The following is a 16,742-nucleotide window of genomic DNA, read 5'->3' as shown; positions in this document are numbered from 1 at the left end:
CTAATGATACAAGTATGAGGTAATCAGAAATGTGTGTAAGTCTGGACATCTTCCTGTGTCTTTAAGAAAATACTGTAATTTTGTAATATTCATTGCACTAATTATAGTACATTATCTTATCAACTAGTTCAGTAGAGGGAGCTGATTCTCATAATCGCTGCTGCCAGCATTAGTCACTGTCGCGTTATAGGAGTTTGTGTAATTGCGGAGATGGGTTTTCATGACACAGGCACCAGAAAACGCAAAGTCACACATTAATCTTCAGCTATCTGCCCCACCAGCATCCAATTCTTCCGCAGAATTCCCAGGTTTTTTTTTTATTAACCTCTTCAGCATCACCCAGATCAAGAGTGGCCCTGATTCTATAATAACTGACACTGGATTAACCTTCCAAGGAAAACCATGCTTCAAAGAGTTCAGTGTGCTTTTACCGAAAAGATTATGGGAGTTAAAATGCAAATCTGAGCTGCAAGTCAGTTTTGGATTTGCCCAGTCATTTACAGTGAAAAGAGGCATGCATCATACTTTACAAGTGCTTCTGTCGGAGTTTAATACTTGGATTTATAAATTTTATTCACAAATATTGGAAAGACAGTTTCCCCTTGAAAGGGAAAAAGACACATACATTTATATACACACGCAAACAAAAATAAAGTGCCTAAGAGCGTCCTTCTCAAGGATTATTACTGTTTTCAGAATTTTACTACCACCTTTATTCACTACTGAATGTGCAGTCAAATGATTTCCATTATTAATTTAAGCCACTCACTGGACTTAACTCTGAAGATGGGAGGAACCCTAACATCATGAAGGACTGTTTACCTGAGGTTTTTGGTAAAGGGCTTAAAGGAAATGATGGGTGTTTTCTGATTTACTCCAATTCTAACATTTGGGGGTGGGGAAAGGGTGAGTGTATCTGAAAAGGAAGCCACTGTCTTTCCTGGCCAAGTCTTCTGCTGAACAGCACTGCTGGGGATAGTGCTCATCCACCCCTTCTACCCACCTCCAGAGGTCCCAAACATCCTGCCCCTCAGGAAGAATTTAAAGGGTGGGGAGGGAACCGAAGGATGGGCAAGGGAGAGGCGAAAAAACCCAGGGAGAGAGTTCCAAACGTGAAATTAAGCAAACGGCCAGGAATGCTGTTTTGTGAACCTAAGTAGTATTTGCACCTGTTTATTTGAAATTTTGATCCTTCACACAAACATACCAAAAGACTGCTGTCCTAGAAAACAGACAGGAAGTTAATTAAAATGGCTGCTAGACTAGAAATTAATTCCATTTTAAGTCCTTTGTGGGTTTAACTGCTTTCTAGACCTATTTTTGTTGCTGTTCAGTCACTAAGTCGTGTCCGACTCTCTGTGACCCCATGGACTGTAGCACATGAGGCTCCTCTGTTCTCCACTATCTCCTGGCATTTGCTCAAATTCATGTCCATTGAGTCGGTGGTGCTATCTAAGCATTTCATACGCTAAGAATTACCATTTAAAGAGCCTCTTTTTCTTTTCTTCCTATTTTCATGACGCGCCTATAGGCAAGCATGTAATTTTTGTTTTAATCTTTTCCTTAACTGGATTTCTGATCCAGGAGGAATGTGAGTCATTTGGCAAGACAGAATGGCAGGAAGAGGTAGATTATGTCACCTACCAATTTTTATTTATTTTTTAAACTTTATATTTTGTATTGGGATATAGCCAATTAACAATGTTGTGGTAGTTTCAGGTAAACAGCGAAGGGACTCAGCCATACACATACATGGATCCATTCTCCCCCAAACTCCCTTCTGATCCAGGCTGCCACATAACATTGAGCAGAGTTTCCTGGGCTCTGCAGTAGGACCTTGTTGGTTATCCATCTTAAAAATAGCCCTATGCAATGTCCATCCCACAAGTTCATTCTCTAAGTCTGTGAGTCTGTTTCTGCTTTGTAAGTTCATTTGCATAATTTCTTTTTTCACCTACCAATTTTTGATGATGAACTTCATATCCTGAATCATGTCGGAATTCTGCATCCATCTTCACTTCAGAGATCTCTTCCGTCTTGATGTTTGTTAATCCCGAACCTGTATGACACCATAAGCATTGCACCATAATCAAAACACACAGGCCAGTCCATTTGTTTTATCTATAAACAGTATCATTACAACACCAAGCCTACCAGAAACTTCCTCCTAAGCCTAAAGTTAGACGAAAATAGATTAACGACTTTCTTCAAGAAAAATGACACCCTATATTTAAATCCTTAAGCACTGCCTTTTTTAAACAAAAAGAAATTAAAGATTAAAGAAATTTGAACTTAACATGCCATAATTTTTTTCTTAATGGGGAAAAATAGAAGTTAAATGGTAGTTGCGAGGGTGGCAAGGATTTGTTCCTAGAATATGCTGGCTTGGTTTAGGGGCTTACAGCTTAGCCTATAATGTGTCTTTTTCCTTCAGAAAAGGTAATAAAAGGCTTTAAAAATGAGCATTAATTACCTGGTAGAACAAAACTGCTACTTTGGGACTTTGTTCCTATTACAAATAAATTATGCTCATGCATCTATGCAGTGGAGCTCTGTAAAAATCATATCATTTATTTAGTTAAGTGATTTAGTTACAGATATTAATACAAAATGTAACTGGTTCATCTGCTGAATAAAGAACTGCAGTACATAATTTTTGAAAACTGTTTCTGTGGGACTAAGAGATTTTCTAATGTACTAATGCTTCTTTATAAATTACTATATGATCCTTACACTAATTATTATCATGAATTTAATTTTTCTGATGATAATTTGAAGTTTAAAAACAAAACGCAAAGTAATTTTTAAAACCCAAAGTGAAAGAGTGCAGTATAAATATGATTTACATGTTGTAGCATTTAAATATCAAAAGTCTGAATTTTAGGATGAGAATGGCTTCTAAAATCACCTGTTTTCTGCTCTTCCCACCCAGGGGTAAACTCTCAGCTCTACTTGAAAAGAGAGGAATAGATCTGTTTGCCTGCATTTTCAGACAGCTTTGTCTACTAGAATGGTGTTTCTTACATGAAGCCAAAATCAGTTTCCTTGTAACTTCCACTCCTTGTTCAACACAGAACAAGCCTGAACCTCCTTTCTGCACAATAGCCTTGAACAGATCAGAAACTCAAGAAGAGACGTCACGTTCCTGCTGATTTTTCTCCTACTTGGGCTCCAAGTTCCTTCAGCTCCCATGGGACCTAATTTCTTGCTTTTGGTCCGTCGCTCTTACAATCTTGTCTACAAGGTGCTGTGAACCCTGTCACACATCTTGTTAAAAGTGAAAAGCACTGTCCACAGCATATGATGGGCCAGTCTAACAGCACACTCTATACAAAAGAGAAAAGGGGATAATTTGACAAGATCCAGGGAGCTCACGCTGGTTGTGACATATCACTGATTCCTTGGCCAATTGCTCAAAGAGCTTCCATTTAACAACCTATTCAAAAACGGACCCTAGATCAATGTCAATCTCCATCAGGCGTGGCCTGTGATGCTGTCTTCTGCTCATCAGAACTATGTTTTTCTTATTCCTGTCTTCCCAGGTCTTGCTAGTCCACAAAGATCAGTGAGAGTGGTTCTATGATCTTGCCCTCTAGTTCTCCTAGACTGTGATTTACCTGGGTCCTAGGGACTTACACTTGGGTAGAGAAGTGTGGTAGTTTAAAAATATAGCCACTAATTATAGATACTCTTACCATCAAGAGGTGGGACTTAATTCCCTTGTGATTATATATAGAGACTTGCTTCTCATGAACAGAATGTAGCAAAAGTGGTCGTGTATGACTTGAGACTGGATTGCAAAGGACAGCCTCCTTTGTAATCTATCTCAGATCACTTGGTCTGGGGAAAGTTGGCTGCCATGTTGTGAGGATACTCAAGCAGTCCTTTTAAAAAGATTCACACGGGCAGGCACCAAGGTCTCCTGCCAACTGCCACGTGAGTGAACCATCATGGAAAAAAACCTGACCAGCCCAGCCAAACCTCAAGCCCTCAGACGCATGGAGCTACGATAGATGTCTTGATTGCAACTTCCTGAGAGATCCTGAGCCTTAAGCATCCAGCTAAGCCATGCCTGAAATCCTTGAAATTCATTATAAGAAGCAAAATGTTTATTTTTAAGTTGCTAAGTTATGGGGTTATTTATTATATAGTAACATAGCTATTACAAAAGACTGTGTGCTCAGGTCTGTCTCTTTGCGATCCCATGGACTGCAGCCTGCCAGGCTCCTCTGTCCATGGGGTTTTTTTCAGGCAAGAATACTGGAGTGGGTTGCCATTTCCTCCTCCAAGGGAATCTTCCTGACCCAGGGATCAAACCCACGTCTCCTGCGTTTTCCGCACTGGCAGGTGGGTTCTTTACCACTGCGCCACCTGGGAAGCCCATTACAAAGGACTAGTGCCTTCTTTTCTCATCTTCGTCTTTCTAGGGCTTTGATCTCCTTTTAACAAAAGACCACTCTCTTCAATATACACATCAAAGACAGAAGCACCATCAAAGCGGGACAATTTCTCCTTCTCTCATCTTTTAACTGGTCCACTCAGCGCACTGACTGTACCCGACCCCTAACCCTGTCACAAGAACTGTAAGGCTCTCCATTCTTATTTATGTTCCTGCCTTAAAATGAGCAGCACTTTCTAATAAATTTCATCTTATTCTGACCTCTAATCTTCCTGATACAAATTTTTATTCGGCTGTGACACTAATGCTTGTTTATCTCTCATTCGTTGTACATTTTTCTCTTTCTACAAACCCTTTTAAATCTGAGGTCCTTTTAGAACTAAAGGCATTTCTTTATACCTTACTTCTTTCTGTCATCAGGATCTAACAACGCAACAGTTAAAGCTATATTTCTGAGATTTTTAAGAAAACTGTCTTGAATACTCTTTCCTTCGAGATTTGTGAGACAAAATAACCACATTATAAAAAGGTAAAGAATGAGCTAGTTCTTCACTCAAAATTTAAAAAACCCACACTCTCAATGTATGGCAAAACCAATACAATATTGTAAAGTAATTAGCCTCCAATTAAGATAAATTTATATTAAAAATAAATAAATAAAAAATAAAAATAAAAACCCACACTCTTCCTGAAAGGATACCAAGAATACTTCCAATGGTCAAAAAATTTTCAAATTCATGCAGTAAGTCAGAACAACAGATAATTAATTATGGCACAACAGTTTTCAGGACTTTCAGCAGAAAAAAAGCTCATTTTTTATACAGCATGTATAGTCAGTCACCAAAGAGCCTTTCATTAAGCAAATCTCATTTAAAGGGGAAAAACTAATAAGCTTTCACCAGGGAAATATCATTGATAATAAAAGCTGAAACTGTGTCTAGTCATATGTGATGATTTAAGAAGATGTACATAAATCGCGTGGACCTTTCCTTGCAGGTTTACCCGATGCAATCCCTGAGCTGCTCTGATTCTACTCTAAGCCCTGCTGGGACTCTTGTTCTCTAAGTCACGGTGAGTCAGGAACAGCCTGCTGTTCATTTGAAGATGCTTTCTCAAAGGATCTGGTTTTCTTTATTAGGACTGGAGAAGGGTGGTCAAATTATAGTGGAAACATACCTCAGAGACATTGGGGATTTAGTTTCAGACCATCGTAATAAAGTTAATATTGCAATAAAGTGAGTCATACACATTTTTTGGTTTCCCAGTGCATATAAAGGTTATGCTTCCACTGTGCTGTAGTCTATTTCTAAAAAACAATGTGTGTACCTTAATTAAAAATACTTTATTGCCAAAAAAGGCTACCCATCATCTAAGCCTTCATCGAGTTGTAATCTTCTTGCAATAGTAACATCAAAGATGATTATCACAGATCACCATGATAGAATGATAATAAAGAAGTTCGAAATAACCTAAGAGTTACCAAAAAGTGACTTAGAGACACGAGTTGAGCAAATGCTGACGGAAAAATGGAGCTTGCTTATCTCAGGGTTGCCACAAAACTTCAGTTTGAAAAAAAAAATGCAATAACTGTAAAGTGCAATAAAGTGAGGTATGTCTCTATTTGTCTTCTTTATTCTGGTCAAATGCTGTAACTCGTCCTTCAGAGTCTATTTCTCTCAGGAAGTAAGGCTAGGGGAGTAGCTATAAAGGTCACTGTCCCCAGAAATCATTACTGATATTATGGTTTCCCTCTGCGACACTACATTCTAGAAGTTACTGTGTCCTGGTATTTCAGATATGAAAGTCAAGAAGTCCTTTTCCTTAGCTGTGATTATACAAAAGCCGTTTCTCTACTTGTTTCCAAGTGACGACAGTGATTGTGTAAAAAACAATGCCATCAATTGAATGACATGACGGGACAATCTTGGAAGGGTCTTCTGAGTTCAGGAAGAATAACAGTATAATTTGGCACAGTAGATTCAAGCATGTGGTCTCAGAAAGTGTGACGATGAAGAACCAAAACTAACGCTATTCAATAGAAAACGTAGGGGGAAAATTGATCCACATTTCCAAAAGGCTCATTACAAGTGCAAAAAATACAGGGCATATGTATATCTTAATACACACGCAGCAAATAAAGTTATTCAGAAACATACCTGAGTTAGAGTCTCCCTCACTTTCTGAGAATTCTTTCCCATCTATGGCCCTCTCCTGGCGGAACTCAAGTTTTACAACAGTGTAAGAAAGGAAGACTGGCCCTGGTCATTCTCTCATCCATATAGAACTATTCTCCTCTTTGCAAATGGATGTGCTCCAAACCTTTCAAAACCCATCCTGAAGTTCATCTCCAGCAATGCACCCCTCGGTTAATGGCCCACCTGCTCACATTCCAAACATCACAACACTTTCTGTTGCTTTGAATTTCCCTGTCTTTCTAATTCCATCTCATCTTTCTAAATATGCAGTGTGGTTCTTCGATGCTACTTCAAGTTCCTGAGAGCAAGGACCTTATCACTTCAACTCTTTCAACCCTCCAAAGCAGCTGAGGGGTCTTCGTAAAATAACAAAAGGAGCTATTGCCAATGTCACAACGGGGACTTTAGAAAAGGCTTCTTCCCATCTCTATATATCCACTAACGCTTAAAACAAATCGCTTTCATTGAAGAATGTATGGAGAAGTCCATTTCATGTTTTTAAAAAAAAAAAAAGACTTCGGTGGTGTTACCTCTTCCTGGGTATTTCAGTAGGAACATAATGGCCCTGTGTGCCCAATATAGCAACTTAATAAAGCTTATTGAGTCAGTGCTTCTAATTCACACTGTATGCCTGTGGATGAGAAGCATCTCTTCCTTTAAAAATAAAGTAGGAAGTGCCATGAAAAGATGGCCCAAGGCAAAGGACCAACCCGAGCCGGTCTCAGACGCAGTTAGAACGGAACCAACCCTCAGCCTTGGGTCCTACCAGTGGGCTGAGCAGGCCGGGGATGTGTCAATTCCCTGTTCCTTGAAATTCACTTGTGTGACACAGGCAATAAGGAAGACGTTAGGCGAGCTGAAGCTGTGCCTAACTTACTGTAATTTATGTCTCTGAAAAGCCCTACAGAAAGGGATCATAGAATCAAGGAGATCGGCTGTCAAGATCTGTCACTCCACAGTCCCTGATGTCCTGTTAATTACACTGCAGAGGCATGAAGAAGCCACAGGCAGACTCTGAATTTCTCCTCTCTGACGGTGGTTGGAGGCAGATGCAACCTGAACCTGAGCTGGAAGAAAGAGGGGCAGGCTCCTGCTTCTGGCCCTGCTGCTGGCTGCATCTGAACAGGGGATCAGAGGTCAACAACTCCTAGCATTAACATGTCCCTGTGAGGTTAGCGCCCTGTTCCGAGATTACTGCAGGGGACGTTATGAGGATACAAGGGAAAATATGGGGAGGGTTGCACTCTTGGGAGTAAAATATTCCCAAAATATATCCCGAGATTTGCCAATCCAGGTAACTTCTCTCCTCTCTCTGATTCACTGAAAGCAGTGGTGCTATCAGTTGGGTGAGGTTGTGCATGGGGTTAAAACCAGGCATGCATATGTTTCTGTTGTGTGTAAAAGTACATTTGAGACCTAGGTTCAATACAGAACAAAGGTGAACACGCGTTTCTTCTTAATGCTCGGGAAATTACAAAAAAAGAGAAGTGTCCATACTGGTGTTAATGGGAATTTAAAGTAGCATAAAAAATAAGGGACTTGTATGGACAGTTAGGCATGGAACTTCTGCTGTGTTTTAGACACTCATCAACAATAACCATATACAACTCACAAAAGATAAAACGGAAATATTTCTGGGCTCTAAAGATATTCCAATTCCGCTATTTTTAGGAAGGCACATCTAACAAGAACTGAAGTTTGAGCTGGGTTCAGTTAGAAACGGAACATCCAGATGCCAAATAAGAAAGGAAGAAACGAGACGCTCCTAGAAGTAACCAGGTTGCCACCATCTGAAGTCTACATCTGTGTAGGTCTCCATTTTTCCAGGAAGGATAGGGTCTCTAGAACTGTCTCCACTTAAAAAAAGAAAAAAAAAAAAAAAAAATCCCAAGCATTGGAAGGGCTCCTTTTCATTGTTTCAAAAGGAATGCTCAGACAGAATTAAAAAAAAAAAACAAAACAAAAAAAAAAACACACCTAATTAGGGACTTGGGAAATGAAGTGTAAGGGAAAACAAGGGAGAGTTTTAAAGTTTGGTTTCCACGGTCCTTTCGCATCCTGCTTCTCCAACCTTGCAATGCGGAAGGACTGACCCCGGAGAAAGGGGCTGCGTCTGCGTAAGCGCGGGATGCGGCGGGGAGGAGGGTACCCGGGTTATACCTGGTCGAGTGGTCAGTCCTCGGTCGGCAGCAGGGCGGGCATCAACAGGCTCGACTGGGTACAGGAAGCAAGACACACAGAAAGCAAACAAGACAAATCGAGATGGTTAAGTTGTGGCTCCTGAACACAGCGCAGGGAAAAAAGCATGTGCAATACACAAGTCATATATAAAAAAAGGAGCAGCTAGAAAAGAACCACAGTTAATCTCGAGCATCAAGGATGGGAGGGGCACCACTTCAAAAGGCTTATCGCTATTGATGTGCCAATCCTGCTCCTTAAGTTTTCCAATAAAAGCACTCACCAGGACACGCGGCAACATCAAAGGAGAGGGGCTGGTGAGAGTGGGTTTTCCTCCCAGTGAGTTTAGAGATAGTTTCTTGGCTTTTGATTAGAAATAAAATACATGATGCCCAGTCCAGTGGAAAATCTTAAAGATAACTCCTTTTACAACTGTCCAACCTTATCTTATTTTACAGTTAATTAACTACAAAAGGACTCTGTTAAATCCCCAGGGGAAATGCAAATAGGAATTTATCAGGAGAACAAAGCTTCACCACATAATCTGCCATTTAGCGAATGAAATTTGTTCCCAGTTTGAGGGAGGCAGAGGTAAGCCAGAGTTTATCTCCCTCTCTGTGTTTTTTTTCCTCTCTGTATTTTTAAAGACTGGTTTCTATTTAATAGATGACATACCGTTGAAATGTATGAAGTGAGAGTATTTCCTTTTGTGTTTGTCGACTTTCACAATTTTGGGTTTGACCCAAAGAAAACACTGAAGGAGGCACAATAGTGTCCACTATTATTTACCATTAGCTGGTATTTCCAAAGTGCTTCTGGTTCTCAGAAAATATTAACTTGAACTTACCCTGGTCTTTCAAGAAATGGGCAAGGGAGAGAAACAAAGCTTTTAGGATTAACAATGGACAAGGGGACAGCAAAGCCAGGTCGCTTGTTGTTCTTTAGTTGCTAAGTCATGTCTGACTCTTTTGTGACCCCATGGACCGTAACCCCTCCGCCCAGGCTCTCTGTCCATGGGATATCCCAGGCAAGAATACTAGAGTGGGCTGCCATTTCATTCTCCTTCTTCCTGACCCAGGGATCGAACCCACGTCTCCTGCATTGGCAAGTGGATTCTTTACCACTGAGCCACCTGGGAAGCTCGGTAAAGCCATGAAGGAGGGATAAAGCCTCTTGGGTGTGGCCCTGGAAATAGAAAGGTAAGAAAATAAGAAAAAGTGAGCAGTGGTGTACATAGGAAGAGAAGCTGTCCTAGACGGGATGTCATTTGGATCAGCAGTTTCAACAAGACCATACAGCTTAGGGATGCATACAGACCAGGCATTCAAAGACGGGATTATATGCCCAAGTCAATTCTGAATGCCACACATTGGCAGGAACAGTGAGGGAGAAGAAAATGGCAGCAAGCCAAGTCTTCAGAACAGGAGAAAAAAATGTTGCTGAGAATACAAAGACATTTGGATACAAAAGGTGATTTGGTCCTTTATCACGCAGCCTGGCAGCACGAGAGGGGAAAGGGGGGCGGAGACAGCCAAACCTGATATTTATAGTGTAAGTGGCCAAGGGCGAATGACCACATCCGAGGCTGTGTTTTTAATAAGTAAAATATTAATAGAAATAATAACTCTTACCTTCTCATTGTAACGAGGAAACAAAAACTTTTTAAAATCCATTTCAGATTGCAATACTATAAAATTGCATTTATTAAATATCCTACTTATGAATTAATCTATGACACCTATCGTGAGGATGACTAATACTCTGTTCACTATCAAATGAAGACCTACTTCCTTCTGCAACTCACAAATACATGTGAACAATGCTGTTTCTCTGTATTTCATCCTTTTTCCGTTGCATAAGGGACTTTATTACTCCTTATAAAATGGTGTTCACGGAAGGATTATTGTACTTTTTGAGGACTTCCTGATGACAAGATGCCTAAATGGTGCTTCAGCTGAAGAAAAAGATACCAAAATCACAGAGCAAAACCTTCATCAGTGGTTAACTCATTAGCAACTGTGACTCAGGGGAAAGCAGTTGAGTTTGTGGTTTAAATCTCAGTTGAAGACCTGGTAGTCAGTCTCGGGGTCCATGTTAATGCCACCACTTGTTCTTTCTGTGTTCCTGGGCAAATGTCATTCTTCTGAACCTCACTTCTGTCACAAGGAATCTAGGTTTTCCCAGGGCTGAAACATGCACACGTATGCCAAAGACCTTTACAAATGATGAAGCCCTATTCCTTAATTACTCAAAGGAATATGGAAACACATCAACTGTGCATAGAAAAAAGCCTGAAAGATGCTACCGCAAAAAGCTATCATTAATTTATTCTGGGTGAGAGATCACGCCTATAAATTTCTCTGCCTTTTTCTTTGAAGGTGCATGTATTATTTGAAAACAGTAATAAATACTTTTTCTGTTTTTTGGGAAGATAAACAACAATCATTTTAGTGACGTAAACATTAGTTTAACAATGTGAGGCTGATTTAATATGAATAAATATTCAAAAAATACGGTATTCTTGTGTTCAGTGATCAGACACCTATGCATTTTTAAAAAGATAATCACATCACTCTAAAAAAAATACGCTGACAAGGAGTGTATTATTCCCAATCCAAAATAAATATTTCTAATTTTTCAAATAGACCATTTACTTCTTAAGCCAGAAAGTAACTTCAGTATAAAGTAACTTCAATAGTGTTCAAAACATGTTACTTTGACTGTGTAGTAAATTAAACATAAGAAACATAAAAACGTAAGCAGAAATGTGTTATTTCACTGCCTGTAGCAGCTTTGCGTCATGTAGTCCCCTACAAAAAGAGAGAAATAGAAGGATAGCAACTCAAGGACTTCTGAGTTTGTTGGTTCTGGTGTTCACTGTATTAATAATAAGCCAATTCTAAGCTAAACGTTGCCCAGCATAAACTCTCCTCCCCACCAGTCCCAAGGTGATAGAAGGGCAACAGGAAACCAGTTTTACACGTACATTAAGAGGGGCCTGAAAAGGCTTAGCTTCCAGGTTTGATGAAGGACAATATTTAATCTCATTTTCCCCATTTTAAAAGTGCTTTGTTCATTGCTGCATTATGGCTAAGAGAAAATGGACCAGGGGGCCATTTCTTGATGCAATCACGCACATCTGGTCTTATAAGACCTCTTGTGCCTCTGGAGGAATATTAGAGTACTCTGTGTACGGGTTACATACAGACAAGCTGACCGCTGGCCACAAAGACTTTCCAGGAGCCACTGCATTTTCCGGATCTTCAGCCTGGCCTGTTCAGGCAGTCATGCAAATACAGAACAAACACAAATGCTATCCACACAAAAGCTTTCAGCCAGATGATTTCATGATCCGTGAGAACAACCGTTTTAGGAACAACAGCCTCACTTTGGTTTAGCCATTTCAGTTTTGTGGCTCAGAAAAACCACAGAATAAAAATCCCTGAAGGCAAATCGCAGCTGGTCAAAGAGCTTAAAATATTGGAAAACTGTTCTGTGATACACTTATTTTTTCAATATAAATTAAAAGAACGCCTGGGTGACTGACCCTCTCTGTGGATCTGACTGATTGTTCTTGAGAAAAACAACAAATTCTGGTAGGCCTTTGAAGCTCTGATGATGATAAGGACTGCAGGAACAATGAGAGGAAATCCTCTGAGAATTTTAGATATTTTCAATAGCCCTGTATAGGAGCACATGTCGGTGAGATAAGCAAGGAACGAGGCTCTGGGGAGAGGGAGAAGAGGAATATAGGGAGAAAGAGTGAGATTTTAGGACTATTGTATGGTTTGTTACATTCATTAATTTTAAGGGTACCGTATGTCTTCTACATATGAACCTTTCAGTGGCAAACTTTCAAAGAAGTGAATGTGCGGTTGCATATTGAGTCCCGTAAGTTAGTTCACGTGTCTGGAGTACACGGTGCAGGCGGATCCTCTACAGGTGGCTGTGCTTTTCTGTAATTTACTGTGTGGTACAGGATAGAGTTCAGTAGTACAGTATCTTTATTTCAAGCCCAGGGTGTCCAGAAGCAAGTGTAAAAGCAGCTGGTACTGCTGTACTTTTCAAGGTACTGTGCTGTAAGGTGAATGTGTTTTCTTTTTTTGTTTGTTTGTTTTACTTAATTCAGTGATGTTTGGTGCTGCTGCTAAGTCGCTTCAGTCGTGTCTGACTCTGTGCGACCCCACAGACTGCAGCCCACCAGGCTCCCCCGTCCCTGGGATTCTCCAGGCAAGAACACTGGAGTGGGTTGCCATTTCCTTCTCCAATGCATGAAAGTGAAAAGTGAAAGTGAAGTCGTTCAGTCGTGTCTGACTCTTAGCGACCTGATGGACTGCAGCCTACCAGGCTCCTCCGTCCATGGGATTTTCCAGGCAAGAGTACTTTTTATGAATTGTGTGTCACTCTTTGTGACTCCATGGACTGTTGCCCACCAGGCTCCTCCGGCCACTGGATTTCCCAGGCAAGAATACTGGAGTGGATTGCTATTCCGTTCTTCAAGGGAACTTCCTGACCCAGGGATCGAACTTGCCCTCCTGCATTGCAGGCAGATTCTTTACTGTCTGAGCCACCAGGGAAGCCCCTTTTATGTATTATTTGTGTGAAATGAATTATACATCTATTACAGTACAGTACTATATAGCCAGTTGTATTGGTTGGGTACCTAGGCTAACTCTGATGAACTTATGAACGAACTGGATTTATGAACATGCGCTCAGAATGAAACTCCCATTCATATGTAGGGTACCTACTATGTACTGTTTAGCTCATAGGGTGACTCTCTGAGACAAGCTGGTAAAACTTCTCTAATAAGGTCCTGGTTCTATTTTTTTTAAAAAAGAAAGCTACCCCTGAATGTTTCCTACATTTCAAGCACTTTACTAAGAGCTTTTCATACCATCTTATTTAACGCTCACACCCTTTGAGTTAGCAATTATTATCAACTTCATTTTACAAACTAGGAAACAGTCAGAGACACTTTGTGACTTGGCCCAGATCACTCAGCTGGGATTTAAACTCTGATGCACAGCATTCTGGAGTGTGGGATGGCGGGGAATGTGGAGGTCTTTTGGATTGCCACTGTGATAGAAGTAGGGAGGATATTAACGGCATTTAATAGCTGGGGACCTAGGATGCTAGACAGAATGCACAGGGCAAACTCATACAAATAAACACTGTCCTGCATCCCACACAGCTTCCTAAACTCCTGCTGCACTTTCTGTTGTTGTTCATGTTAGTTGCTCAGTCATGTGTGACTCCTTGTGACCCCATGGACTGTAGCCCACCACGCTCCTCTGTCCATGGACTTCTCCAGGCAAGAATATAAGAATACTGGAGTGAGTTGCCATTCCCTTCTCCAGGGAATCTTTCTGACCCAGGGGTCAAACCAGGGTCTCCCACACCGAGGGCAGATTCTTGACCATCTGAGCCACCAGGGAAGCCCTGGACATTTATGTATTGATGATTATGTGAGCCCAGAACCTCACTCAGCTTTACATGTAAACACAAATCATTTCTGCACAGTTCTTACTGTAACGTGGATCTTCCCAGAGCCCACCAAAGGATAATATGAAGAAAAACTTTAATTTAGGACCTCCGTATCAGTCTGCATCTATATTTGTTACATCCATAAGGGGGCAGACACTTGACTGCTATGTTTTCCACTGGTAGTCAAGCCTGAACACTTATTGAAACATTTACTTTGACGTCCATTATATTTACTAACCCCCTAAACACTGTCAGCTCATTTTAAGATTCATTAAGGAGACTTTTCAACATTTAGAAAAGGAGGGTTGGTCTGATGATGGTGAAAACCAGAACTCAGACTCTGAGATCTTAACTATTATTGCCTCCAATATTCTTCTGCAAGAATTTGCTGTTGTTCAATAACATTCTTATTTAATGAGAATATTAGCTTTTTTAATGAAGCCAACAAAGGTCCATCTAGTAAAGGCTATGGTTTTTCCAGTGGTCATGTATGGATGTGAGAGTTGGTCCGTGAAGAAAGCTGAGTGCTGAAGAATTGATGCTTTTGAACTGTGGTGTTGGAGAAGACTCTTGAGAGTCCCTTGGACTGCAAGGAGATCCAACCAGTCCATTCTGAAGGAGATCAGCCCTGGGATTTCTTTGGAAGGAATGATGCTAAAGCTGAAACGCCATTACTTTGGCCACCTCATGCGAAGAGTTGACTCATTGGAAAAGACTCTGATGCTGGGAGGGATTGGGGGCAGGAGGAGAAGGGGACGACAGAGAATGAGATGTCTGGATGGCATCGCTGACTCGATGGACGTGAGTCTGAGTGAACTCCAGGAGTTGGTGATGGACAGGGAGGCCTGGCGTGCTGCGATTCATGGGGCCGCAAAGAGTCGGACATGACTGAGTGACTGAACTGAACTGAACTGATGTAATTTTTAATCACGATCATGCATATGTATATGAATATATATAGGGTCAAGATAAAATACTCAGGGCATATGAAGGCAGATTCATTTAACTGTTGGTACTATTTATGTTATTAATATAATAAATGCAAAGTTCAATTTCTTTCATTAAAGACAACCAAGGAAACACGTAGGCTGATATTCACATATGAAGCAGTTAAGCTCTTAATACTTGACAGAGAAAGGGAAATTTTGAAATTCAGGGAAGGCAACACCTTCAGGGATTATTATAACTTTTTGCTATTCTCTATTGTGCTGTGTGGAGCTATGCACTGCACTTCTTTGTCTTCACTAAATTTGAAGAGTTAACATAAACAGGGCTACAGTATCTTTATCTTCATTAAGCTTTGCATGATTCACATTTTTAAAGGAAATACTGAAGATTAAAACAAACATCAACGTTAATATCTGTGAATTCATTTCACTCTGCTGCTAATTCAGCTTCTGTTGTTAGCTTTATAAATCTCTTCCCATAAACTTTACCCATGAATAAATTACAATTTATAGTCTCTGTTACTTGTGTGTGTGTTCATAAAAATGATTTAGGTAAACTCTAAAGTACGCTTTATCCTACTTTTCCAAAATCAATACATAACTGAAAATATTAAATGGGAACATTTCATTTATGGAAAATATATACTTAAAAGATATGTGAGAGGTCTTAAATTATAAGCAATTGATAGGCAATTCTTTATAATTTTAGAAGCACACTGGAGATGAATAAGTTCTCAGTGGCAGGGGTAATTTTTAATAAAAATAGAGAATAATCTATGTATTTAAGTTTTTCTCTTAAAAGCTAAAACCTGGACATAAATGACAAACTACACATTTAACACTATTTGGTATAAAAAGGGCATAAAGGACTGCAATTTGCTACTAAAGTTTGTGAGACCTCATACATGTTACCTATTTTTCTGTCAATTGAACAACCCATTATCTTAACAAAAAAGAGGAAATCTTGTGTGTGTTCTATTTACAAAATGAGATTGGACATTTTTTGCAAACAATTCTCATTTGAGATTGAATGATGAGGATTTTAAATGACCAAAATATATTTATCTTTAAAAAAATGACACAAGTAGCATTCTAGTAATAATACAATTTCATAAGTCACCCAGCTCTGATACTAAATCTCCTTATATTTTTTCCATGTTAGAATTGTTTTTATAAATGGTAGTCTTAATTATTTTTATATTATAAATAACATTGCTGTTTGTATCTGATATGATTACCAAAAGGTACCTTTTTTCCAAATGAATAAAACAAATTTGTGGTGATTACCCCTCTTATGAAAGCAGTCTATATTAAAGATTTTTTGCAATGGTTCTTAAAGAAAGTTGCTCCAGTGCACTTAAGGTCTAAAACTGGATTTATATTTAGTCGGAGGAGGGCCTGACTGTATTTTGAGGTATCCATACTACAAATATCCATATTACAAATATTGCCATCAAAAGTCGTCACTTTAACAAAGAAGAGTGACAGATAAAATCCTGTGTTCTTGAAAAACAAACTATTAGTATCTCAAAATCA

At 39.8% G+C, this 16,742-nt stretch overlaps 1 protein-coding gene across 7 annotated transcripts in view; it reads right to left on the bottom strand.

Moving 5' to 3' along the window:
- Positions 1 to 16,742, bottom strand: part of APP (amyloid beta precursor protein) — a 312,207-nt gene that overhangs the window by 14,219 nt on the left and 281,246 nt on the right. For 4 of the 7 annotated variants that reach the window (XM_005201137.4, XM_005201139.4, XM_010800926.3 and 1 more), the window contains 2 exons: positions 8,755 to 8,808; positions 1,959 to 2,059 (listed from right to left, as the gene is read on the bottom strand). In XM_005201137.4, coding sequence (XP_005201194.1) covers positions 1,959 to 2,059; positions 8,755 to 8,808 — 155 coding nt within the window. The remainder of the gene's footprint in view (positions 1 to 1,958; positions 2,060 to 8,754; positions 8,809 to 16,742) is intronic. The other 3 variants (XM_005201138.4, XM_005201140.4, XM_005201141.3) reach the window with 1 other exon arrangement.

The sequence above is a fragment of the Bos taurus genome, chromosome 1, assembly GCF_002263795.3.
Source record: "Bos taurus isolate L1 Dominette 01449 registration number 42190680 breed Hereford chromosome 1, ARS-UCD2.0, whole genome shotgun sequence".
NCBI lineage: Eukaryota > Metazoa > Chordata > Mammalia > Artiodactyla > Bovidae > Bos > Bos taurus.
This window is presented reverse-complemented; position numbering and strand designations above follow the sequence as displayed.